This window comes from Brassica rapa, chromosome A07 (genome assembly GCF_000309985.2).
Source record: "Brassica rapa cultivar Chiifu-401-42 chromosome A07, CAAS_Brap_v3.01, whole genome shotgun sequence".
NCBI lineage: Eukaryota > Viridiplantae > Streptophyta > Magnoliopsida > Brassicales > Brassicaceae > Brassica > Brassica rapa.
Genome location: NC_024801.2, coordinates 23,116,085 through 23,143,293, shown reverse-complemented (window position 1 = coordinate 23,143,293; position 27,209 = coordinate 23,116,085). Strand labels below are relative to the sequence as shown.

Genomic DNA, 27,209 nt, shown 5'->3' with positions numbered 1-27,209 from the left:
TAAAAAGGTCTAGTCCCAGATAAAAAAAATAATACTTGAAAATATTTAAATGCTCACAGTTTTTAAGAATTAAAAAGGCTAAATATCAAAATGAACACTGATTTGAACTCTTAAAAATCTAGCATTTCCCGAATTCACAATATTGCAAAATACTTATTATATTCCACGTGGTCGCACAATCTATATACCATTTCTTTGAACCATCACATATATTTTCAGATTTAAATTTTGGAGTTATTACATATATTTTGATGAAATTGATAGAAAATAAAATCTTTAGAATGATTAAGAAAAATTAACCAAATACAAACGGAGTCGCACCTCAAAACTGTGCCAAGAAACATTTTTAAAATGACTCAACTCGATTATAAAAATTATTTCAAGAATAAAAATAAAATTTCGTTAATTTTATGTAAGTATATATATACTATTTATATTTTAAATATGAACGACATCAATATCCTTGAAAAATATATAGTAATTAAACTATTATGTAAGTTATAATGATAAAACCTGATATCGCAAGCTTAAATACGAAAATTTGTTTTCATTTTTTATTTTTATTTTTATCAAATTTTATTCTTTATAGATTTCATATTTTGTTTCTTGTAGAGGGAATCTAAATTTGTAGATTATTTTCCCAAGTGGAGTCATGTTTTACCTAATAACCATCTCGATATAAAACTTTATACAATTAAAAGGATAAAATTATATTCTTAAGCATCCTACATCATGAAATAAAGAATGTATAAAATCTGAAACTCTCTCCTTTAATCTCAGAGAGAAATATATTGATATATACTTTAAATAATTTTTAGATTGATCAAATGTTAGAGTGTACTTTTGGTTTTTGTTAGTAAGTTGATATACAACCACCAAATTATATGTTGCTGACATAAAAAATATTCATTAAAAAAGGTTCTGTAGTTTTTAATTTAAATACTTATATAAGTTCTTAGTATGTTCATTTGTATACTACAAGAATCCTAATTTAATTATTTATAAACTATAAACCTAAGCAGTTAATAACTTCAGCATAAAACGTAACTTAACACATGTTAATGAACAAAAAAACGTCAAAAGCAAAATTCATTAGTTGAAAATAAATGTTAAATATTGATTATTCGTATCTATAAATAGGGCAAACCTCGTTTATTCAAATAACATCAGAAATTTAAAAACTTATTTCTTTCTCTAACTTGAGAAAAGTTAAACTGTAAATCCTCAAACACATAACAACCATGGTGAAGCTTAATTTTATTATGTTGTCTTTTGTTGTTCTAGTTGTGGCGATTACATGTGTGCCTTCATTAGCTGTAGAAGAAAATGAGCCAAAAAAGTTATGGGATCAATGTGTTGTTAAAATCAGTCCAAATTGTGCGCTCAAGATCATTTCTCAAGTTTTTGGAGATGGAGTTGTATCCATTCCTTGTTGCAAGGAGCTTGTTCAAGAAGGCAAAGAGTGTCATGACACACTTATCAAATATATCGCGGATAGACCTAGTTTAATCGGAAACGAATCCAAATATTTACAGAAAAGAGATGAAGTATGGGCTTATTGTGTGTCTGTTTCAAAAGCGGTATCACCGGCTTAATTATTATTTAACATAATGATATGTGGTTTTAATAAAACTATTTTTATTTGCATACAAATTAAAAATTAATTTTTAATATATTCATGTGAGATTTATATTTATCGTTTTGTGTTACTTATTTTCTTTTGCATTACTTTATTCCATTTTCTCGGTTTTAGATGCCAAATAAAAAGGTCTAGTCCCAGATAAAAAAAAATAATACTTGAAAATATTTAAATGCTCACAGTTTTTAAGAATTAAAAAGGCTAAATATCAAAATGAACACTGATATGAACTCTTAAAAATCTAGCATTTCCCGAATTCACAAGACCGCAACATACTTATTATATTCCACGTGGTCGCACAATCTATATACCATTTTCTTTGAACCATCACATATGTTTTCAGATTTAAATTTTGGAGTTATTACATATATTTTGAAGAAATTGATAGAAAATAAAATCTTTAGAATGATTAAAAAAAATTAACCAAATACAAACGGAGTTGCACCTCAAAACTGTGGCATGAAACATTTTTAAAAGGACTCAACTCAATTAAAAAAATTCATTCAAGAATAAAAATAACATTTCGTTAATTTTATGTAAGTATATATATATACTGTTTATATTTTTAATATGAAACACATTAATTTCCTTGAAAGATATATAGTAATTAAACTATTATGTAAGTTAGAAATTGATAAATTATGATACCGCAAGTTTAAATTCGAAAATTTGGTTTCATTTTTTATTTCTTTTTTATTAAATTTCATTCTTTATAGATTTCATGTTTTGTTTCTTGTAGAGGGAATTTAAATTTGTAGATTACTTTCCCAAGTGGAGTCATGTTTTACCTAATAACCATCTCGATATAAAACTTTATACAATTAAAAGGATAAAATTATATTCTTAAGCATCCTACATCCTGAAATAAAGAATATATAAAATCTGGAACTCTCTCCTTTAATCTCAGAGAGAAATATATTGATATATACTTTAAATCATTTTTAGATTGATAAAATGTTAGAGTGTACTTTTGGTTTTTGTTAGTAAGTTGATATACAACCACCAAATTATATGTTGCTGACATAAAAAATATTCATTAAAAAATGTTCAGTAGTTTTTAATTTAAATATTTATATAACTTCTTAGTATGTTCATTTTTATACTACAAGAATCCTAATTTAATTATTTATAAACTATAAACCTAAGCAGTTAATAACTTCAGCATAAAACGTAACTTAACACATGTTAATGAACAAAAAAACGTCAAAAGCAAAATTCATTAGTTGAAAATAAATGTTAAATATTGATTATTCGTATCTATAAATAGGGCAAACCTCGTTTATTCAAATAACATCAGAAATTTAAAAACTTATTTCTTTCTCTAACTTGAGAAAAGTTAAACTGTAAATCCTCAAACACATAACAACCATGGTGAAGCTTAATTTTATTATGTTGTCTTTTGTTGTTCTAGTTGTGGCGATTACATGTGTGCCTTCATTAGCTGTAGAAGAAAATGAGCCAAAAAAGTTATGGGATCAATGTGTTGTTAAAATCAGTCCAAACTGTGCGCTCAAGATCATTTCTCAAGTTTTTGGAGATGGAGTTGTATCCATTCCTTGTTGCAAGGAGCTTGTTCAAGAAGGCAAAGAGTGTCATGACACACTTGTTAAATATATCGCGGATAGACCTAGTTTAATCGGAAACGAATCCAAATATTTAACGAAAAGAGATGAAGTATGGGCTTATTGTGTGTCTGTTTCAAAAGCGGTATCACCGGCTTAATTATTATTTAACATAATGATATGTGATTTCAATAAAACTATTTGTATTTCCATACAAATTAAAAATTAATTTTTGATATATTCATGTGAGATTTATATTTATTGTTTTGTGTTACTTATTTTCTTTTGCATTACTTTATTCCCTTTTCTGAGTTTTAGATGCAAAATAAAAAGTTCTAGTCCCAGATAACAAAATTAATACTTAAAAATCTTTAAATACTCACTTTTTTATGAATTCAAAAGACGAAATATCAAAATAAACACTGATTTGTAATCTTAAAATCTAGCATTTCCCGAATCCACAAGACCGCAACATACTTATTATATTCTACGTGGTCGCACAATCTATATACCATTTTCTTTGAACCATCACATATGTTTTCAGATTTAAATTTTGGAGTTATTACATATATTTTGATGAAATTGATAGAAAATAAAATCTTTAGAATGATTAAGAAAAATTTACTAAATACAAACATTTCATTAATTTTATGTAAGTATATATATACTATTTATATTTTTAATATGAACGACATCAATTTCCTTGAAAAATATATAGTAATTAAACTATTATGTAAGTTATAAATTGATAAAACCTGATATCGCAAGCTTAAATTCAAAAATTTGTTTTCATTTTTTTTTTTTTTTGAACACACATTTTTTATTTCTTTTTTATCAAATTTCATTCTTTATAGATTTCATATTTTGTTTCTTGTAGAGGGAATTTAAATTTGTAGATTATTTTCCCAAGTGGAGTCATGTTTTACCTAATAACCATCTCGATATAAAACTGTATACAATTAAAAGGATAAAATTATATTCTTAAGCATCCTACATCATGAAATAAAGAATGTATAAAATCTGAAACTCTCTCCTTTAATCTCAGAGAGAAATATATTGATATATACTTTAAATCATTTTTAGATTGATCAAATGTTAGAGTGTACTTTTGGTTTTTGTTAGTAAGTTGATATACAACCACCAAATTATATGTTGCTGACATAAAAAATATTCATTAAAAAATGTTCTGTAGTTTTTAATTTAAATACTTATATAAGTTCTTAGTATGTTCATTTGTATACTACAAGAATCCTAATTTAATTATTTATAAACTATAAACCTAAGCAGTTAATAACTTAAGCAAAAAACGTAACTTAACACATGTTAATGAACAAAAAAACGTCAAAAGCAAAATTCATTAGTCGAAAATAAATGTTAAATATTGATTATTCGTATCTATAAATAAGGCAAACCTCGTTTATTCAAAAAACATCAGCAATTTAAAAACTTATTTCTTTCTCTAACTTGAGAAAAGTTAAACTGTAAATCCTCAAACACATAACAACCATGGCGAAGCTTAACTTTATTATGTTGTCTTTGGTCGTTCTAGTTGTGGCGATTACATGTGTACCTTCATTAGCTGTAGAAGAAAATGAGCCAAAAAAGTTATGGGATCAATGTGTTGTTAAAATCAGTCCAAATTGTGCGCTCAAGATCATTTCTCAAGTTTTTGGAGATGGAGTTGTATTCATTCCTTGTTGCAAGGAGCTTGTTCAAGAAGGCAAAGAGTGTCATGACACACTTATCAAATATATCGCGGATAGACCTAGTTTAATCGGAAACGAATCCAAATATTTACAGAAAAGAGATGAAGTATGGGCTTATTGTGTGTCTGTTTCAAAAGCGGTATCACCGGCTTAATTATTATTTAACATAATGATATGTGGTTTTAATAAAACTATTTTTATTTGCATACAAATTAAAAATTAATTTTTAATATATTCATGTGAGATTTATATTTATCGTTTTGTGTTACTTATTTTCTTTTGCATTACTTTATTCCATTTTCTCGGTTTTAGATGCCAAATAAAAAGGTCTAGTCCCAGATAAAAAAAAATAATACTTGAAAATATTTAAATGCTCACAGTTTTTAAGAATTAAAAAGGCTAAATATCAAAATGAACACTGATATGAACTCTTAAAAATCTAGCATTTCCCGAATTCACAAGACCGCAACATACTTATTATATTCCACGTGGTCGCACAATCTATATACCATTTTCTTTGAACCATCACATATGTTTTCAGATTTAAATTTTGGAGTTATTACATATATTTTGATGAAATTGATAGAAAATAAAATCTTTAGAATGATTAAGAAAAATTAACCAAATACAAACGGAGTCGCACCTCAAAACTGTGCCAAGAAACATTTTTAAAAGGACTCAACTCGATTAAAAAAATTATTTCAAGAATAAAAATAAAATTTCGTTAATTTTATGTAAGTATATATATACTATTTATATTTTTAATATGAACGACATCAATTTCCTTGAAAAATATATAGTAATTAAACTATTATGTAAGTTATAATGATAAAACCTGATATCGCAAGCTTAAATTCGAAAATTTGTTTTCATTTTTTATTTCTTTTTTATCAAATTTTATTCTTTATAGATTTCATATTTTGTTTCTTGTAGAGGGAATTTAAATTTGTAGAATATTTTCCCAAGTGGAGTCATGTTTTACCTAATAACCATCTCGATATAAAACTTTATACAATTAAAAGGATAAAATTATATTCTTAAGCATCCTACATCATGAAATAAAGAATGTATAAAATCTGAAACTCTCTCCTTTAATCTCAGAGAGAAATATATTGATATATACTTTAAATCATTTTTAGATTGATCAAATGTTAGAGTGTACTTTTGGTTTTTGTTAGTAAGTTGATATCCAACCACCAAATTATATGTTGCTGACATAAAAAATATTCATTAAAAAATGTTCTGTAGTTTTTAATTTTAATACTTATATAAGTTCTAAGTATGTTCATTTGTATACTACAAGAATCCTAATTTAATTATTTATAAACTATAAACCTAAGCAGTTAATAACTTCAGCAAAAAACGTAACTTAACACATGTTAATGAACAAAAAAACGTCAAAAGCAAAATTCATTAGTCGAAAATAAATGTTAAATATTGATTATTCGTATCTATAAATAGGGCAAACCTCGTTTATTCAAATAACATCAGAAATTTAAAAACTTATTTCTTTCTTTAACTTGAGAAAAGTTAAACTGTAAATCCTCAAACACATAACAACCATGGCGAAGCTTAACTTTATTATGTTGTCTTTGGTAGTTTTAGTTGTGGCGATTACATGTGTACCTTCATTAGCTGTAGAAGAAAATGAGCCAAAAAAGTTATGGGATCAATGTGTTGTTAAAATCAGTCCAAAATGTGCGCTCAAGATCATTTCTCAAGTTTTTGGAGATGGAGTTGTATCCATTCCTTGTTGCAAGGAGCTTGTTCATGAAGGCAAAGAGTGTCATGACACACTTATCAAATATATCGCGGATAGACCTAGTTTAATCGGAAATGAATCCAAATATTTACAGAAAAGAGATGAAGTATGGGCTTATTGTGTGTCTGTCTCAAAAGCGGTATCACCGGCTTAATTATTATTTAACATAATGATATGTGGTTTTAATAAAACTATTTTTATTTGCATACAAATTAAAAATTAATTTTTAATATATTCATGTGAGATTTATATTTATCGTTTTGTGTTACTTATTTTTTTTGCATTACTTTATTCCATTTTCTCAGTTTTAGATGCCAAATAAAAAGGTCTAGTCCCAGATAAAAAAAATACTTGAAAATATTTAAATGATCACAGTTTTTAAGAATTAAAAAGGCTAGATATCAAAATGAACACTGATTTGTACTCTTAAAAATCTAGCATTTCACCATTCCACAAGACCGCAACATACTTATTACATTTATAGTATCACCTTGGAGGGGTTGCACAATCTTTATACCATTTTTTTTCCCATCACATAATTTATCATATTTAAATTTTGGAGTTATTAAATATACATTGAAGAAATTGTTCGAAAATACAATTTGAAGAATGATTTAATAAACATTAACCAAATGCAAACAAGGTCTCACCTCAAAACTATGCATGAAACATTTTTAAAAGGACTCAACTTGATTAAAAAAAAATCATTCACGAATAAAAAAGTAAACATTCATTAATTTACATAGGTACATATATGCTATTTATATGTTTAATACGAGACACTTAAATTTCGTTGAGAAACTATACTGTAATTAAACTATTATGTAAGTTACAAACTGATAAAATATGATATGGCAAGTTTAAATTTGAAAATTCGTTTTTCCTTTTTATTTTATTTTTATGAAATTTCATTCTTTATAGATTTCATGTTTTATTTCTTGTATAGGGAATGGAAATTTGTAGATTATTTTCCCAAGTGGAGTCATGTTTTACCTCATAACCATCTCGATATAAAAGTTTGTGAAATTAAAAGGATAAAATTATATTCTTAAGCATCCTACATTATGAAATAAAGAAAATATAAAATCTGAAACTCTCTCCTTTAATCTTAGAGAGAGAGATGTATATTGATATATACTTTAAATGATTTTTAGATTGATCAAATGTTAGAGTGTACTTTTGGTTTTTGTAGTAAGTTGATATACAACCACCAAACTATATGTTGCTGACATAAAAGAAATATTCAATAAAAATGTTCTGTAGTTTTTAATTTAAATAATTATATAACTTTTGAGTATGTTCATTTGTATACTACAAGAATCCTAATTTAATTCTTTATAAAGTATAAACCTAAGCTGTTAATAACTTCAGCAAAAAAAATGTAACTTAACACATGTTAATGATAAAAAAAACGTCAAAAGCAAAATTCATTAATCAAAAATAAATGTTAAATATTGATTATTCGTATCTATAAATAGGGCAAGCCTCGTTTATTCAAATAACATCAGAAATTTGAAAACTTCTTTCTTTCTCTAACTTGAGAAACGTTAAACAGTAAATTCTCAAACACATAAAAACCATGCTGAAGCTTAACTTTATTATGTTGTCTTTTGTTTTCCTAGTTGTGGTGAGTTCCTGTGTACCTTCATTAGCTGTAGAAGAAAATGAGCCAAAAAAGTTATGGGATCAATGTGTTGTTAAAATCAGTCCAAACTGTGCGCTCAAGATCATTTCTCAAGTTTTTGGAGATGGAGTTGTATCCATACCTTGTTGCAAGGAGCTTGTTCAAGAAGGAAAAGAGTGTCATGATACACTTGTCAAATATATCGCAGATAGACCTAGTTTAATCGGAAACGAATCCAAATATTTACAGAAAAGAGATGAAATATGGGCTTATTGTGTGTCTGTTTCAAAAGCAATATCACCGGCTTAATTATTATTTAACATAATGATATGGGATTTTAATAAAACTATTTTTATTTGCATACAAATTAAAAATTATTTTGTAGTATATTCATGTGAGATTTATATTTATCGTTTTGTGTTACTTATTTTCTTTTGAATTACTTTATTCCCTTTTCTGAGTTTTAGATGCCACATAAAAAGTTCTAGTCCCAGATAAAAAAAATAATACTTAAAATCTTTAAATTCTCACAGTTTTTAAGAATTAAAAAGGCAAAATATCAAAATGAACATTGATTTGTACTCTTAAAAATCTAGCATTTCGCCATTCCACAAGACCACAACAGACTTATTACATTTATAGTATCACCTTGGAGTGGTCGCACAATCTATATACCATTTTCTTTTTCCCATCACATATGTTTTAATATTTAAATTTTGGAGTTATTACATATATTTTGAAGAAATGGATCGAAAATACAATTTAAGAAAATGATTAATAAAAATTAATTAAATACATACGGAGCCGCACCTCAGAACTGGGCCATGAAACATTTTTAAAAGAACTCAACTCGATTAGAAAAGATTATTCAAGAATAAAAATAAATTCGTTAATTTATGTAAGTAAAACAAATTCATGATAAAATGAAAAGGGACTTTTTTTTTGGTAAAAAGGCTTTCAAAAATGAAAAGGGACTTGAACCACGTCTAAACTAGTGAAACTCCATGTCACTCCTTTTATGAGTGATAGATGAGTCCTTTTGTTTAATACAATTATGAAACATATTATAAGACATGAATATTTATATATTTGTTGAATCTGGATTTGGCGTATTCAAAAATAACAAAAAGCCAGCAGTGGGTTTAATAGAATATCATGTTGATAAGGTCAGAATTCGGCAATTGATAATTGGCATTAGGGCTGGGCAAATAAACCGAACCCGAAAATCCGAACCGAACCCGATCCGATGAAAATGAATCCGAACCGATCCGAACCCGACATAAATACCGAATGGATCCTGTTTTTTGGTATATTGGGTTATGGGTATTATCCGAACCGAACCCGGACCTAAATGGATATCCGATAGAACCCGAAACATTTATAATAACAAAAAGAACTTCTACCAAATATGATCTTAATTCTTAATATGTATCTAAAATACTTTAAGATATTATTGAACTTCTAAAATAATTATCTATTAGATAAAGGTTGATGGTGGAATGTAGCGGTTGAAACCTAAAGTTTTTTTTATTTTGGTTTTGTTTTCATTAAATAGTTTCTCATTTCATGAGAACTTAGTTTTTGTTTTATGATTTCATTTATCTGTTTTCTTTATTTCACTAACTATGTTTATTTTTCGCTTGATTTTGAATGATCACGTTTGATGTTTTTTCTTATTTTTGAATCGATTTTACTTATGTTTTGGCTATTAAAATATGTACAAATCATGTATTTTAAATCTGAAGAACCGATTTCATTTATGTTTTAGTTACAAAATAGGTACAAATCATGTATTTTTAAACCGAAGAACCGATTGGGACCCGAACCCGAAAGTACAATGGGTTATACCGGTTCTTTGAAGATTTACTAACCCCGACCCGAACCCGATATAACCCGAACCGGTCCCGAACCGAACTTTTATATAACCCGAATGGGGTTGATTTTGATAAACCCGAAAAACCATAACCCGAATGGATAAAACCGAAACCCAATTGGGACCCCGAATGCCCACGCCTAATTGGCATAAGAAGAAAAATTGTTTTATTTAAGGTAGTGGAATCATTACAAAAGGGTGCCACATATATAACTAATATTTATATATATATATATATATATTCGCTTCTCAGTTTGTTCCGGTTCAGTTAGTTATTTCAACTCTAGAAATATAGAAATCGATTGGGTATTTGAGAAATTCGGTCCGTTTGTAGCTTTTGTTATTTTAGTTTGATTCAGGTTCGGATTTTTGGTCCCGGTAAAATACTAAAACATAATACCTATTGTATTGGTGTGATGGGGAAGACAGAGACAAAGATTGTGAAAGTGAATCAGACGTCTGTAACAGAGATTTCGATGACTCGAAAGAGGAAGCTAACTCTATCAACTGAACTGATGTTGTGAATCTATTTTGATTCTTTTTGCCGTCGAAGAAAAGAGAGTAAAATTAAAGAGAAAAGAGATATAAAGTATAACTGAGATTCTTTGACAAAGTGTTCCTTCCGATGAATCTGTTTTAACAGTGTAATTATAAAGTGTCAATATGCATGTGTAATTATTTCAAGAAGCAAACTATGTCACCAGATACTAATTTAACCCAATATTGAAATCTGTTGTTTATTGCAGAAACTAAATTAGTATTTTATTAAACAAAAAAATATAGTAGTGCCGTGGTCAATTTATAAAAGATATTAGCAGATCCAAACAAAAGAGACAGGCATGTGAAGATGAATCCAATGCCAACCTCTCTGCCTCACTGTCATTACCATTTCCACAAACTAAAAGAGTACACACGTCACGTCTGTTTGACTCAACAAAACAAACAGCAATATAATATCACGAAACCCAAAACCCTAAGGTTACTTGCATAACAAGAAACATGAAAGAATTGTTAAGTGAGAAGTGAAGAAAGAGGAAGAACACACAAATATACAGAAGAAAACAAACAAATTTGGGTTTCTGAAGAATTCTCATTGCATCAACGTCCATCTACGGAAGTGAAAGACTCTGCGAATCCGTAAGGTCTAGAAGGAATACTCATCTGCGTGTTACCCAAGCTAGGTAAAAGCGACGAAGTAGATGATTCAAGATCACTTCTTCCTTCATAAGCTTGCCATTTCTTAAGAGCTTGAGGCAAAGACATGTCGAGGTCGATTCCGTATATGTCCTCCGGATTCTGATCAGCCGGTTTCCACAGCTCGACGAGTGAGGACAGAATGTTGACAGCGTGTCCCATGTCTGGTCTCTGGTAAGGCTCACGGGCACAGCAATGACCTGCCAGCTCAGCAACGGTGTGAACGCTGGCTAAGGTTTCTTCGTCAAGGTCTATTGTCGGGTCGATAGCTTTCTTGAATGATGATTCCTTGTTGATGAACATTCGTTTAAACCAGGAGACCAAGTGAATGCTCTCTTCTGGTTGCGATTCGTCTAGAGATTTCCTTCCTGTTATTAGTTCCATCAGAATCACCCCGAAGCTGTACACATCGACCTTTGTGGTTACTCGACCAGTAACTGCAACAAACAATATCACAATCATACAAAATGAATAGAATTAAATCGAATGTGCAAAGTATCTAACTAACTAACCTGCATATTCGGGTGCCAAGTAACCAAATGTTCCAGCAATTCTAGTTTCAATAGACCCTTTCCCTTCAGGAGCAAGACGAACGAGTCCAAAGTCCGCAACCTTAGCCCTCATATCATCACCAAGAAGAATGTTTGACGGTTTCAGATCTCTATGAATGAAGCTCTGATGAGCTAATCCGTGAAGATACTCCACGCCTCTCGCCACATCCAACGCTAAAGTCAATCTCTGTTTCCACAACAGAGGCTTAAGCCCTTCCTCCGACCACTCAAACAGATGCCTACTCAAAGTCCCTTGAGGCATATACTCATACACAAGCAACTTCTCATTCCCGTCCAGACAATAACCAAGAAGCGTCACCAAATGGCGATGCCTAACCTTGGTCAAAACCGCAATCTCTGATTTAAACTCCGCAAAACCTTTGCCAGCAATCACTCCGTTCTCCATCCTCTTAACTGCAATCTTCGTTCCATCGTGCAATTCACCTTTATAGACAACCCCGAAACCTCCTTGTCCCAAAATGTTATCTTGGCTGAAGTTGTTAGTCACGGAGCGCAGCACTTGGATTGAGATCAGCATGTTTCCCGCTTCCACCATTTGAATATTATCTCCCACCTCGCTCGTACCGGGCAGCGTGTAGGTATCGCTTATGCCTCCGACGCTTACGCTTGAACCCGCCACTGTGATTTTAACGTTCTCATTGTCAGAGCCAGAGTGTCTCGGATGAACAACAACTGCGTTTGAACTCTCGCCTCTTGTGAACCGCTTTTGCCTCTTCTTGTACAAGCAGAAAACCAATAAACCGATCAAGAAGATCAGTAATAGTCCACCGAGGACAGAAACAATAACGATTCCTATAAAACCCGAAGACGTTTTCACTCTCCCATCACTTAAGCCTGAACCAGAACCACCACCAGAAGAAGGTGAAGAAGAACCAGGAGGAGATAAAGAGCTTTTATCTTTTCCGATGTCCGGATTGTCATTAGTATTCACAACCACATTGCTTTTGAAAACAGGAACCTTCCCAAAAAGATGGTTACTCGAAACGTCCAGCGATTTGAGGTTAGGTAACGTTGTGAGCTCATGAGGAATGGTACCGGTAAGGTTGTTGATTCCGAGAATGATTCTCTGAAGCGATTTGATGGAGCCAAACTCGGGAGAAATCGTCCCGGTTAGCCCCATTTTCTCAAGATTAATAACCGTAACGTTCCCATTGCTACATGTAATCCCAATCCAGTTAGTACAAGGATCATTTCCTATCCAACTCTCAGCTAGCCTCAGTGGATACTCCACTGAGCTAGCGATCGAGAGCAAAGACTTTACTCGAGGATCACACTCGCCCGGAGTAGGCAAGCAAAAGCTATTGGTGTCTTTCTCCAAATCGACCGAGACCGAGGTTTTAAACTCAGGGACTGGTCCTTGAAGATGATTGTTAGTCAAGTTCACAGCCTTCAACGAGTCAAGACTCGTCAAAGAAGCGGGAACCGGACCGGTGAAGGAGTTATCCCTCAAGCTCAAGCTCTCAAGCTCTTGCAGACCGGAGAAATCAGGCAGAGGACCAGAGAAGGCATTGGAATGAAGCCAGACCTCTCTTAAACCGGTCATGTTCCGAATAACATCGATCGAACCGGTTAGTTTCTGACCGTTGAGCCATAACGACTGAATCTGAGAGCCGGATAACCCCAACGGCAACTCACCTTCTAACTTGTTAAAAGCCAAATGCAAAATAGACAAACCGGGAAACTCATCCGGTCCGAGAAAACCGGGTAACGTACCGGAGACATTAGCCGAGTTGGCGGAGAAGTTCTGAAGAGCAGAGGCGTTTCTCAAGCTCTCGGGAATCTCCCAAGACGCGAAAGGGTTGTTGTCCACGTCGACAGATTGTAACGAAGTCAAGCCTTGGAAGATGTCGCTGGGGATAGAGTCGAAGTGGTTGTTGCTTAGCATCAAGACTTGTAAGGAAGACAAGCCGCTTAGAGTAGGGATGGGACCGGAGATGTTGTTCCACTGCAGCTCGAGCCTCTCGAGCTCTGTTAACGAACGAATATCGGGAGAGAGTGTACCTTGAAGACCTGAATGCCCGATTTGGATCCGGGTTACCCGTTTGGTGCCTGTGCAAACGACGTGGGTCCATTTGCACGGGTCAGGGTCGGACCATCCGAAGGATGAAGGTGGGTTTAGGCTTTTCTTGAGTGAAAGCATAGCTGATGCGTCTCCATCTGAATCAGCTTTGGAGAACTCAAGAAGACAGAGGAGGAGGAGAAGAAAGGGAAACTTGAGAAAGGCTCTGTGTTTCTTCATAGCTTAGAGATTAGTAAAGAGAGAGAGATTGAGGTGAAGCTTTGGTTATGATTGTGGAGAAATGAAAGTGGAAATGGGAAGATGGGCCATTGAGAGAGAAGGAAGAAGAAGATGGAACTCTGAAGCAGAAGCCAAGGAGGTTGCACATGGGATGTCTGCCCCACAAAGCCAATGACAGTTTGGTAACAGATTAGATACATCAGAATTATTATTTCTATTTTTTTATTTTATTATAATTTTTGAATTATCATAGGATTGAGATAACGTTATTTGAAATAAAGAGGTCATAGTTGAAATCTTGACTACGTAGTGGGTTGATGTCAAATGCTTCACACAAACGATATGGAAAACTAGAAAAGCAAAAAAAAAAATATATATATACATTACATCTTTCTTCTTCATATTGGCAAAATGTTTATTCTCTTAGCTTTAAATAAGTTATTATAAAGTAGATAATATGCACTACTTATTAACAAAAGTTCAGAATTACAAAATTATAAATAGGTAGAAGCTTATTTTACGCACCAGTTTTTTTTTGTAAATGGCAAATTGTTTTATTCATATGTTTTAAACAAATAACAGGTAACTTAAATTGGTAATTTACTATTTCACACAATTTTATATTTATTTGATTTAAATAAAGAGCAAAAAATGTATAGTTTTGTTATTTTGTCATTAAAAATAACACTGTCTAATCAACCATTGGTAAAAATGTACAGTTTAATTTTAGTTAACTTGTTTCAACTTGTAAGTCCTAATTTGGACTTTAATCAAGATATTCATTTCTCCAAGAAGTATAATACTTTTGCCAGTTAACCACTCTGAACCCTTTATCTCTTTTTGTGCACATAAATGAGGATAATCAATGTCTCTAAAGGATAGCAATAAACAAATTTCTCTAAGCTTTACAGGCAGTTACTCGTATATCTTTTTTTTTAATCCGTGTCTTATCAGAGTGTAAGCTATTTGATCCACCGATTAAAGCAAGCAATATGATAAAAACAAATATTAGTTAAATTATTATATCATAATTTCATTAATATCTATATGTAAACAAATATTATAATTTTTATATTAATAATTTATTTGGAACTTATTATTAATGAATATATTAACTAAAATTTTCGTTCAGTAATTATTATTTACAATATTAATTTTAAAAAAAAAAACTCCGAAAAAAAACCTATTTTTTTATTGATTAGGTTTACGTACTCCACTGTTGAAGTATTATCTTTAACTAAAACAGAGTTGTTTATTTCTAGTAAACGATTATATTATATTAACTATCGTTAAATGTTCATGATATAATAAATTAATATTTTAATACATTTAGTTTAATATACTGATATTCAGAAATTGTTAGTGGAGTTAAATTGGTCTATAGAGTCTTGATGTAAATTTTTATTATATATATACTAGATAAATATATATATAATTGTTTTTTAAAGAATTGTATAAGGATATATAAAACTGTTATACTAGCACTGTATATATTTACACATTTTTATTCTGTATGTGGTAGTTCACGAAAATAATAAAACAATTTGTTTGGTACTCTTTAAGATCCTACATCGAGGGTCTAGGCTGTCAATGGCATAAGGGTCCAAAAGTTGTGAAACAAATTGGCAAAAATTATTCGTATATAACACATAGAAAGCATTAAAAGATATTATTAGAAGTATACAGGTGTAAAACAAGTTTTCTTTAAGAAGCGATGCTAGTTGATGTCAAAAAAAAAAAAGAGAAGCGTAGTGGAGCGACTAACGAGCGGCAACAAAGATTCTTACAAACAGATAGATAATGAGACTATTATTATATATAACATGAATATATGTGGTTACGTTTAATATGGAAATCTCAAAATTAGATATCTGTATTTCACAAAATGCTACATGTATCTTTCGTTGTCTCATGAATCATGATCTCAAGTCCTTTATTCTTTATTTTTACTATTATGTTATCACTTTCTATGGGAGAAAAAAAAACTCTTGTCGTAAGGAAAAATACAGGTGAAGCTGATTCCCCATGCACATGGCTCTCTGCAGATCTATAAGAAAAGAAATAAACTTTATCTTTTGTAAGTTATTACTCTCATTATTGTCTTTGTAATAAATTAGGGAATGATGATGATATGGTACTTAGTAAAACCTGTCAAAATATTTATCGGACTTAATGACATGAATACTTATTGGTCATTAATTGGAATCGTTAGAATTGAATTTATCATGAATCAATTTTGTTATTCCAATCCAGACATGACATATAATTGATTTTTTTTAAGAGTTTACTAACCTATAAGAATAGACTTATAGACACACTATTACTATTCCAAATCATTTTCAAAAACAAAATGACAAAATATTCAAATATTTATGTCGCTAAATCCGGACACAACATGGAATTCTGGAAATGATGTATACGATAAATACCAAGTTTCCTCTCCTATAAGGCTATAGCAATAAGAAGGCATCATACTCGTAAAAATCTAATCATTTGATGATTTGATCACATATTGTTCATGTTCACAAAATATAGAATAGAAAAACGGTCGGAGGAAGGGAACAGAGTTCCAACTCTCCCCTTCCACTTTTCGTGCATGAGGGAATTTGGATCTACCAATAAATTCCCAAACACAATCCATATATCTCTTTGAACTGTCGCTCCCAAAAATAGATGTCTAACTTCAACATTAAAAAGTCTTCAGGAAAAGGTCTTTACATGCAGAGCGGACGTACAACAAGGTAATATAATGTGGAGATTATCTTACAGTACTCTCGAATGAGGCATTTCCTCATCTTCGACTTCTAGCCGGCAAATATCTACCTTCTGCTAGCTAATATTTTCATCCGAAAACTATATCTTTCCCGATTAACATAGAAACTATCCATATGAGATGACTTGACAAAATCGTAGTAACATACGTAACATACTGATACTTCATCATGAAGAAAAAACAGAACTACGATGTGGAAGTATTGAACAGATTTGGAGACAGTTATCATTGGCATTTATAAAAACACCGAGAAACTTCCTTTGTGGAATGACCAATTGTTCATGAATTGTTGGAACTCAATTTTTATGTTGCGTCGAAATTTTTTCACGCAACTTTTAGCTAATTTCTTTTTACGATGAGTTTAAGGAGTTTCTCATCAGTTCTTGAATAGGGAGGGAGTTAAAGAGTTTCTGATCAGTCCAATAACTCAATTTTTATGTTACGCAAAGTGAAGAGATTGTTGTTGTGCTCGTGGGCCACAATTTCTCATGTCTTGGCCCAACACCAAATCCTGCCCACAAAGAAAGAGTCGGTTAAAGTTTATACTAAGCCTAATGCAAAAAGGAAAGCTTTGTCATATATAGTCCTTTAAGGTAGGAAAAATCTGGGATTAACTCTAAATAGAACCTTAATACTGTGATTGGTCATTATTGGGAGACAAAAGGGGAGCTAGAGATCAACAAAAAAAAAAGAAAAAGAGTTTTGACTTGGTTCTAATGGCGTGTGATTTCTATTTGGTATTGTAAACAGTTTTTGGGTTGCTTATTAATAAAATGATTAGTTTTGGATACGTTCTCATTCTAAAATCATTTCATGCTGTACACAACCATCTGAAACCTAATTCTGAGCTTCCTATCTAAATCCGAATCTCTAAAGTTCCATTTCACGTCTTATCATCTTTTGCAAAGAGTTTTGTTCATAAAACAAATATTCCAATTATAAGGGCATTCCAATGAAACACTAAAATTTACTCTATATTCCAATTATGGTATAAAACAGACGACAAAAAGGGACATGTGCTTACCATTTACAGCATTAACTATTTTGGTATAGTAACTTCTGTAGAAGAAAACTATTAATTAGTCAGGACTGAGGAGTAATGTATGGACGTAGATTTTGACCAAAAAATGTATGGACGTAGAAGCGAACAAACGGCGGATGTCAATTATACGCACAATGTTGAAGGAGATTCGAAATATGTGATTAGACATGAAATAAATAAATAAAAGTAGTTTGGGTGATAAGAAAAAATAAAGAGGAAAAGAACAGACGAAACAAATAAAAAGAAGCAAAGGGTCCAATGGGTGAGGAGAGGCTACAAAGGCACAGCAAAGGTCATGATAAGTTTTAAAGAATCAAAATTCAAAAAGTGTTCTGAAACTTCAAAATTCTAAAATAAAATTTAAAGGCATAATTTTTCAGATGTCCTCCCCGTGCAGTGAGGAGCTACTTCACTTTTCTTTCCTTTTCCTTTCTTTCTGTAGGAGAAAAAAACAAAGAGAAAAAATGAGTTTTTTTTTTTTCTGTAAAAGAAGAAAAACAGAAGCTTGAACCAAAAAACACTAACATAAATAACCTTTTCTTGGAAAGCTGCCACCATGAGTATAATCTATTTATTATTTAAACAGTAATTTATTATGTTACTATTTTATTCTTGAATCACTGACATTACTATTACTAGGGTTTGATTGGTAATTGTAAAGTAAACTAGAGTAAATGAAAAAATCTAAAGCAAAATATGGAGTAAACATGGATCTATGTTTTTCTCCACTTAAATAGTAAATAGAGTAAAAGTGGAAAGAATATATCCCACTTGATTGGTAAACTTTTAGTAGGATTGAGAGTAAAAGTTTACTCTCAAAATACAATCTAATCGCACTCCTAAATACACAAAAAGAATCCATTTCTTTTCGTTTAGAACGTTCGTGGTGAAGACTTGAATTGTAAAGTTTATCTTTTAGCTATTGGACCATATGGATTGATTTATGTCCCATATTTATCAAATTGTAAATTAGTTTCAATAATTAAAATCAAAAGTACCAGCTAGAAAGCAGCCGTCCAAACAATCGATAAAGATTTAAAATTTTAGAGGGTTATTTTTTTTGTATTAAATTTTTTACTTAGTATTTATATGTTTGTATAATTTATAATTCTTTGATAATAGTAATATTTATAAAACATTTTAGCATTAGTTATGAAACTTTTATCAATAAATATATTGATTAAGTGTATTGTTAAATAATAATAATATTTTTAAATGTAATTTTTATTAACAAATTATTTTAGTAGAATTGTGATTACCTAAAGTATTGATGATAACATTGACAAATATTTATATACAGTTAAATTCTAAAATTATATTTACCAATCATTAGAATTAAATTAGTTTATAAAGTTTTAGTGTTATTTATCTGATAAATATATATGTATATATATGATATTAGATAAAAACATAAAAATATGTTATTAAAATTTGCTTAAAATATTAGACCGGCACTGTGTATATCTAGAAGAAAAAGAACATTATGCCAACATGAGTTTGATTGATCCAAGTAGCAACTTGTATTAAAACTAAAATTATCATTACTTCTTGAAAGCAAAACTATTACAGTGTTTTAAGAATGTGCTTAAAATACAGGAATTTATCATTTAAAATAAATGTAGTGCTTGTCTACGCTCGATACGAAGAACTGTATCTCCATCATTTTTGCTATCCATAGTGAATGTAAATAATTGACTGGAAAAAGATATCATCTGAACTGAACATATCAAATCATGATGCATGGAGATGCAGCGGCAACGAATAACCTGCCCACTTCCACCCCCGGAAAAGAGATTCAAAGCATATAGCTTAATCCTTTCAAACTTCTTAGCAAACGTAGTTTTTCTTTTTATTTAGCAAACGTAGTTGACATATTAAAGAAGGCATCTAACCCTACATCTACTATAATCCAAAACCTTCGGTTCTCCTACTAGATAAGAACATAGGTAGACTGCGAAGAAAACAGTGGAACTAGTTGTCGTGGTCCTACACATGGATATGCTTTCTGTGTAGGGATGATCTTCACTGCAAATTTGGACTCTTATCTCAGACGTGCGAACTGCTCCTAATCAGTATTCTCGCCATCTCCCATCAATGGTCCCGAATAATTTACAAAACTTATACGTCATATTTGTTGAATCAGAATTCGGTCTTAGGTAAATAGCACTAAATGATGATGGGTTATTTAAAAACGTGTATTAGAAAATTATCGACTGATTACCAAAAAAAGTATTGAAATCGGCAAAAGTGATGAAATATTTTAAAGACATGTTTAACGTTCTAAATTAGAAACCATAATCTCTTTGTTGCTTTAGTGTTAAATTTGAACGTCCTCTTCCAAACTACGAATTCCCTTCGTATATATACGAGGGAGTCGATGAGTCTGCAAAGTATGTATAAAATAAATAATTAAAGATATATCTGTCAAATCGACTTTTGAAATCTACCAAAAACGCATAAACTTGTACTAATATGTTGATTCACTGCACACTAAACATAAGCTTGCTGATAGAATTTTGAATTGTGCCAAAAGAATAAACGGAATTTTTTTGATCCTCTATGCACTTGACTGCCAACTTTCACCTTTGACAGAGTTGATTTTTTTTTGGGTCAAAGACAGAGTTAATTAATAACTGGAGTTATGGACTCTGAGTCTGAAAACCAATTGAACCATCACACACATACATGATGAATCATTATAAAATCACAAGAAACTAAATAAAAGAAAAAAACTATCCGAATATAAGAACTCTACTCTGACTTAAGTGTGAGACGTCCCACCATTGTCCCCTCCACTGCCACTCACAGCAACCTTAGCTTTTCCCATAATAATAAAACATCATCTTACACTATACAATCCACTCGCTCTTCTCTTCTTTTGTGCTCCAAAACCAAACATAATAACACTCACAAACTCTCACATCTCTCTCATCTCACTCTGTTCTCCTCTTTCTTTTTAAATCCCCAAATTACCCTGGAAATCGGTGGAGACAAAGCTGATCATAGCTCTTAATTCTTTCTTCAAATTCCAAGCCTCTGTCTCCTCATCATCTTAAGAGGTATAAGTATTATTCTTTTCTTCAAATATTTAGCCTCTATGTACTTGGATTAACTTATGTCTCAAAATTGTGCGTCGAAGGTTGTAGTTTTGACGATTAATATATATAATTATCAGCATGGTTTCAATATATAACTGCAAAAAAAGTTTTGGTCAGTCCAATTTTCTCTCTTTTTTTTTAAATGGCTTTAATATTCTCATTTAGTTTCAACTTGCTCCTTCTTTTCGTTCTGCTCAACAACATTGGATACCCTAAATTTTAACTACACCTTATACGGTTAAACCTTTTTTTTTTTTCATTTCCAATTTGGATGCTACAGCTAATAAGATACCTTAAAGTTATAAGAAATTAAATTGTTTATGTATAGTTGTTTCGCCCCACAAATCTCAGTTACTTGATACTGATATAACCCTTTTCAAGAAAAAGAAAAAAGAAGATCATAATGAACCATGTTAAAAAGGAACTTAATTACGGAGATAATATGATTTCCAAAAAAAACTTATCGAGATAATTATATAATAAAGTATGAATCTGCTTGATAAGTAATTTGATTTCGCTGTCGGTGCTATCTCGTAGTATCCGTTTGTCTGTTTATTTTTTGTTGCTTTGTGTTTCTTTTTGTTTGTCGGTTTTTTGTCGCTTTGCGTGCTGTTTTATTTTTCGATTTTACTGTCGGGGAAAGCACATGAAGTAGAAACTAGAAAATGTATGGATCATACTCGTAATCTAATGGCTTGCAATTAGTGTTATTGCTAAATAAAACTAAAAGAATTTGTTTAGTACTAAATTTGGGACTGCTTGATGGATGTGTCAGTACTAAATTTGGCACTTCTGATGTTGTCTAGTCATTGACTCATTAGGACCATTTATAGAGTCAGTCACACAAATGTTCCTCCCACTTGTTTTTTCTTGTAATTCAGGATCTATAAAACCTATAGAACCACCTTCATTAGAGGTTCTTTAATTAGAATACCACCATTAAAAATAAGAAAATAAAATAAGAGAGAGAATGAAAAAAGAATCTAAAACAAGTGTTTTTAGGGCATCTGTATCAGCGAACTGAGAAGCGTGATTCCCTATTTCATTATTTTGATTTTTTTTCTATTTGATTTAAAAATAATAATAATAATAATAATAGTCGAACAAATTGTGGGCCGCCACGTATCGTGAGGTCCGCAAAACAGTGATGAACCCGTATCACTGCAGAGATCTCACGTGACCTGGATTCACAAAAAGTGGATTATTATAATAATTTTTTTTTTAGGAATTGTGTGAACTTGAGCAATAATCCCTTAACGGGGATGCTCTTAGAACCATTTCTAAACTTTAACCATGTATCTAGTATTTTAGAATTAAAAAAAATAAAAAATTTAGTTATTTAATTAAAATATTTATTTTTTTATTTTTTTAGAATTCCACATATTTTCTAATGGTTGGAGGTCCTCTAAATAACTCAAATTAATTTCAGTCCACGAATTAACTATTTCTCTGAATTTTCTAATGAAACCTAAAACATGTTTTATATTTATATGGCCACAGAACTATAATGTCACAGGGTTGCTTGGAATATGAATTTCCTCAAAGTCCACTTAGACCACCACTAAACACTTGTTATTTCTTAAATTATAATTTTTATTACAGTTTATCTAAAGACATTCTCAACTTTGTTGGACATACCCAATCGTGATCATCTAAGTTCTTAAAGTTATTATTACTTTCTACGTATTTCTCAATTACTACTGATCTAGACATTTTCACTTTCTCTAAATATATAAAATTGTTGCAGAAAAAGATAAAACAACCTTTAGTTGCTGCCCAAACTATGAGATCCATCTTAGACCTTGAGGCTGAAGCTTCATCGGAACATAATCATCCAGAAGATACCAGTAGCCAAGCTGCCTCGAACTTGTCTCCGGTAGAAGAATACTGCAGACCCATCTCTCTGAATCTTAGCCTCCGTTTCAACAACAACAACAACAATTTGGATCTTGAATCATCTTCTTTGACGCTGCCAATTTCGAGCACGAGCGAAAGTAGCAACCCAGAGCAACAGCAGCAGCAACAACAGCAACCGTCAGCATTGAAGAGAGTCTTTTCTTGCAACTACTGTCAAAGGAAGTTTTACAGCTCTCAGGCTCTCGGCGGTCACCAGAACGCACACAAACGTGAAAGAACGCTCGCAAAACGTGCTATGCGTATGGGTCTGGCTGGGGTTTTCCCAAGAGGATCCAGTACCCCCTACGCCACAGCTGCTCTCTCTTGCCTCCCGCTGCATGGTAACATGACATCATTAAGGACTTTGGGAATACAGGCGCATGGCTCGTCCCACGACCCAAGGCCAGCACCAGAAACGATTATTAGAAACATTGCCAGGTTTAACCAGGGGTATTTCAGTAATTGTGTACCTTTCTACGTGGAGGACGACGATACCGAGCTCCTCTGGCCGGGGAGTTTCAGACAAGCGGCGGGTGCCGTTAGGGCTGAAGCTTGTAATGATAATTTAGGTGAAAGTAAAGTGGATTTCTTGGAGGTCAAACAAGCAGTGGATATGGAGAGTTGTCTTCCAGATTTAACCTTGAAGCTTTGAGCTATCTCTTCTTTTTTTTTTAATTCTTAATTTGCTTGCACGAGCTACATATAATTCTATTATGTACAGTGATAATTTCACAAACCATTATCATCAAATTATATTCTCTCGTTAACTTGTTTCGGTGTATACTTTAGAAATTTCTAATTGCATCAATGTCTTTAAGATACCTTTTGGCGGCTGTATATACAAGAGGTTGAAAAACGTCAGACAATATACAAATAGAAATTCGACATACAGAGATAGATTTGAAACTCAAATGGATTATAGAAAAGTTAAAAGTCGTTGACTGTGGGTTGACCCATGAAGAACGAGGAGAACAACTTTAGCCATATATAAGCTGATGAGTGTAACTGGATTTTATGAAGGCTCGCTAAATCGTTGGACAAGAAGTCAAGAACTGTGGATGCTTGAAGAAATACAAGAAAAGATTCGTTAGGCAATGAGGCTTTGCACGGAGGGAACCAAATGTGAGGACGTGCCAAGGGGATCAATGGAAGATGATTTTTCTTACAAAGGAGAGAGATTTGAGGGCTGAGCTAAGTGAAAGAAATCAGCCACGCAAAGTGAATAAACCTGCCATGTATACCACTCCATGCAAAGCTAAGCGACATTATGCCACCTAATCTATTTGGTGGATTTTGTCATTTTGAGCTTTTTCTCCTTTAACTTGGTGTATACTAATCAGATGATTAATCCACCAAAAAGTAGTAGCAATCCTACAAGAAAAAAACGTAAAACTCATTAAGTAGACAATAAACTTCATAGAAGGGTTAGATAGCAAACATCATAAAAGAGAATAAAGGAGATATCCAGCTTCCATGAAACCATATTCCGAGCTTAACCCCCTCTAAATACACGAAACTTTTTTCTAATCTTCAGTTTTATTATTGTGAAAACTGTATTTGTAAACGTTTAAAAGTTTGAGATGTGTTAATATTTTTATTGACGTCAAAATTAAGATACGTTTAACGATTTATATTGGTGAAGAATGCTACTACTATATGGGATATATAGTATTACTTTGTATTTATAATAATAGAGAGAATATTATATAAGTCGATCTGGATCTATTGTGGAAGATCCGACACCAACAATCATGTGCCGCCGATTGTAGTACTTGGGAACTACAACCAAAATACATAAATGGAGAGCATTTGATGATAGTAAGAACTACAACCAGATCCGTAGAAACATGCGCCGAAAGTAATGTGTCTTCGACTTATTAAAGTTGTGTACCATACTAGTAAATTTATCAGTTATACTAATATAAATATCATAATCTAATTACGAAAGAATTACCGATAAACCACTTCACAACCAATATCAACAGATTTCTTCACAGCATCAACCACCAACTGCGTCTTCCTACTGATCTCTGGCCACCTCGGATCAGCCTCTGAATCACCCCGCTTGATTCCTTGAACAAGCCTCACAAACTCTCTCAGCATCGTCGCCTCCTGCGACTCCTCATTCCCGCTGCAGTCCACCGTGACTCTCTCCGGCATCATGTTCCAGCCAATGTGCAAGTCCGCGAACTTAGCGCCACTTGTGTACTCGAACCAAGCCGTGTCCTCCTTGTAAGGGATCACATAGTCATTCATCTGAGTTGACCCTTTTGATCCTGACCATCCATTTCAAACAACTGATGTTGATACAAATACTACATTTTGCTTCAACCTAGGAGATAAAGACAAATCATAAGAACCTGAGATAGCTAAATCAGTCGAGAGCTGAGAGAGAAAAGAGCAGTGGACGATTGCCGTTGCGGTTGGGGTTGAACCGAACTGAAGGGAGGCAGAGCAGGACAAGATGGTCCCAACAGAGTTTGTGGCGACGGAAGAAGGAAGAGCCCTGACAGATACTGGCATCTGGTAAGACATAGCCCATAGAGCTGCTCCTATAGGGTACCAACCAAGCTCTCCGATGGCTCCAGCTAATCCCATCGCTTCTTTGGTCAGTCTCTCCAGTACTTGCTCCGGTACCAGAGTCGTCATCGTGCTGTACATCTGCAAAACATATATGAACATTATATATAACACATGTTATAGCTCAAAGAAAGTTCAACACTTTGTGGACAATGTTTACTAGGTCCTAGCCGAAATGACTTGTTTGTTTCTGAAACACTTTTTTTTTAACATGTGCCGAAATGATTCTTAAAATCCGATCTATACAACTTAAATAGGTTAACCTGTTCTAATTCGGATAATATCATTTAAATCGATCTTAATTAGTCTAAATCTATTAAATTAAATAATAATTTTAATACAAATCTACACTTTCTCAAAAAATAAAATTTTTGTATATCTAGTTTTGATAATTCATCAAAAAATTATAATTAAATCCAAAAACTAAAATATCTTATATAAATGTAATATATATATATATATAAAATAAACCAATAATTTATTAATTCTTATGTACCAAATAATCTATCTAATCGCTATTCTTCTACAGAGCACATAATTTTCGCCTAATGATTTCTTGAATATTGATATTTAATGTCAGGCAGCCAAACACATATTACTAAACAACATCTATTCAAAGCATAACTAGTACTGCTTTATAACCTATACAATAATGAAATAATATTCACTAATCTACCTTGTACGAAAGCCTTTTTCAGTATTAAACAAGTAACATATGCTAAAGCGCATTTGAGTTCTTCTAATTATATGGGTCAATTAAACAAGTAACATAATCTACGGACCAGTTTGCAATATTTAACTAAAAGACTAAGCTTACGTGGCGAACGTCTCCAAGCAATCCAGAATCAAACATCGTTTCTCTAATCTTGACCGTCCGTTTATGATGCAACCAGATCGTACCGTCCATGAACTGTACGCCGTTAGATTCACACGCCTCCACGATCTTATCAATCTCCGCCGCGTTCTGCGCCGGCGGTTTCTCAACCAGGAGATGCTTTTTCTTCTCCGCCGCCGTCACTGCCCATTTCGCTCGCTGAGTCACAGGCATCGTCAAGTAAACGGCGTCGACGCGTGGGTCGTCGAGTAGCTCTTCGTAGCTTCCGTACACCGCGACGGTCTCCGGGGATAAATTGTTCGCGGCGGCGAAGGTATTCGCGGTTTCGATAGACGGATCGCTGATGGCGATGATAACGGCGTTAGAGGATTGGGTTACCGTTCTGACGAATTTTGACGCGAATCGGATGCATCCGAGAAGGCCAATACGCACCGTATTGTCACCCATTGTTTTTCGTTTAATGTTGCAGAAGTGTAGTGTTTCAGAACTGAGCTGATGGATGTTCTAATGAAAGTGATGAGATTTGAAGGCATTTCTACGTGGCAAATTATGAGCCCATGGTAAGAATTTAAAATTATCTTCTTCATTTTATGCGTGTTTTCTAGGGGTGTTCAATCCGGATATCGGTTCGGTTTAGGTTCGGTTTTTTTCGGTTTTCGGTATTTCGGTTAGTAAAATATAACTACCATTCTAAATCCATATTTACTTCGGTTCGGTTCGGTTTATATACCGTCGGTTTTTGGTTTATTCGGTTTTATACCAAAAAACATAATTATTTAGTTTGAGATCATATTATATGAATTTTAGAGTCATA

The 27,209-nt window shown here is 32.2% G+C and overlaps 3 protein-coding genes across 4 annotated transcripts; 1 reads left to right on the top strand and 2 right to left on the bottom strand.

The window, feature by feature from the left end:
- Window positions 1-10,977: 10,977 nt before the first annotated feature.
- Window positions 10,978-14,341, bottom strand: LOC103831090 (receptor protein kinase TMK1). Its single transcript, XM_009106943.3, has 2 exons — window positions 11,873-14,341; window positions 10,978-11,797 (listed from the first exon to the last, which is right to left on the bottom strand). The coding sequence occupies exons 1-2, from the start codon at window positions 14,169-14,171 to the stop codon at window positions 11,265-11,267; spliced, it is 2,832 nt and encodes a 943-aa protein (XP_009105191.1). The 5' UTR covers window positions 14,172-14,341; the 3' UTR covers window positions 10,978-11,264.
- A 238-nt stretch (window positions 14,342-14,579) lies between these two features.
- On the top strand, window positions 14,580-23,750 carry LOC103831089 (zinc finger protein 4). 2 transcript variants are annotated; one of them, XM_009106942.3, is made up of 2 exons: window positions 14,580-21,045; window positions 22,832-23,750. In XM_009106942.3, the coding sequence occupies exon 2, from the start codon at window positions 22,868-22,870 to the stop codon at window positions 23,630-23,632; it is 765 nt and encodes a 254-aa protein (XP_009105190.1). In that variant the 5' UTR covers window positions 14,580-21,045; window positions 22,832-22,867; the 3' UTR covers window positions 23,633-23,750. The 2 variants fall into 2 exon arrangements, with proteins under 2 accessions (XP_009105190.1, XP_033130823.1); XM_033274932.1 differs by having other exon boundaries at window positions 14,580-21,051.
- A 1,007-nt stretch (window positions 23,751-24,757) lies between these two features.
- On the bottom strand, window positions 24,758-26,947 carry LOC103831088 (uncharacterized oxidoreductase At4g09670). Its single transcript, XM_009106941.3, has 3 exons — window positions 26,378-26,947; window positions 25,341-25,641; window positions 24,758-25,256 (listed from the first exon to the last, which is right to left on the bottom strand). The coding sequence occupies exons 1-3, from the start codon at window positions 26,840-26,842 to the stop codon at window positions 24,931-24,933; spliced, it is 1,092 nt and encodes a 363-aa protein (XP_009105189.1). The 5' UTR covers window positions 26,843-26,947; the 3' UTR covers window positions 24,758-24,930.
- Window positions 26,948-27,209: the final 262 nt, after the last annotated feature.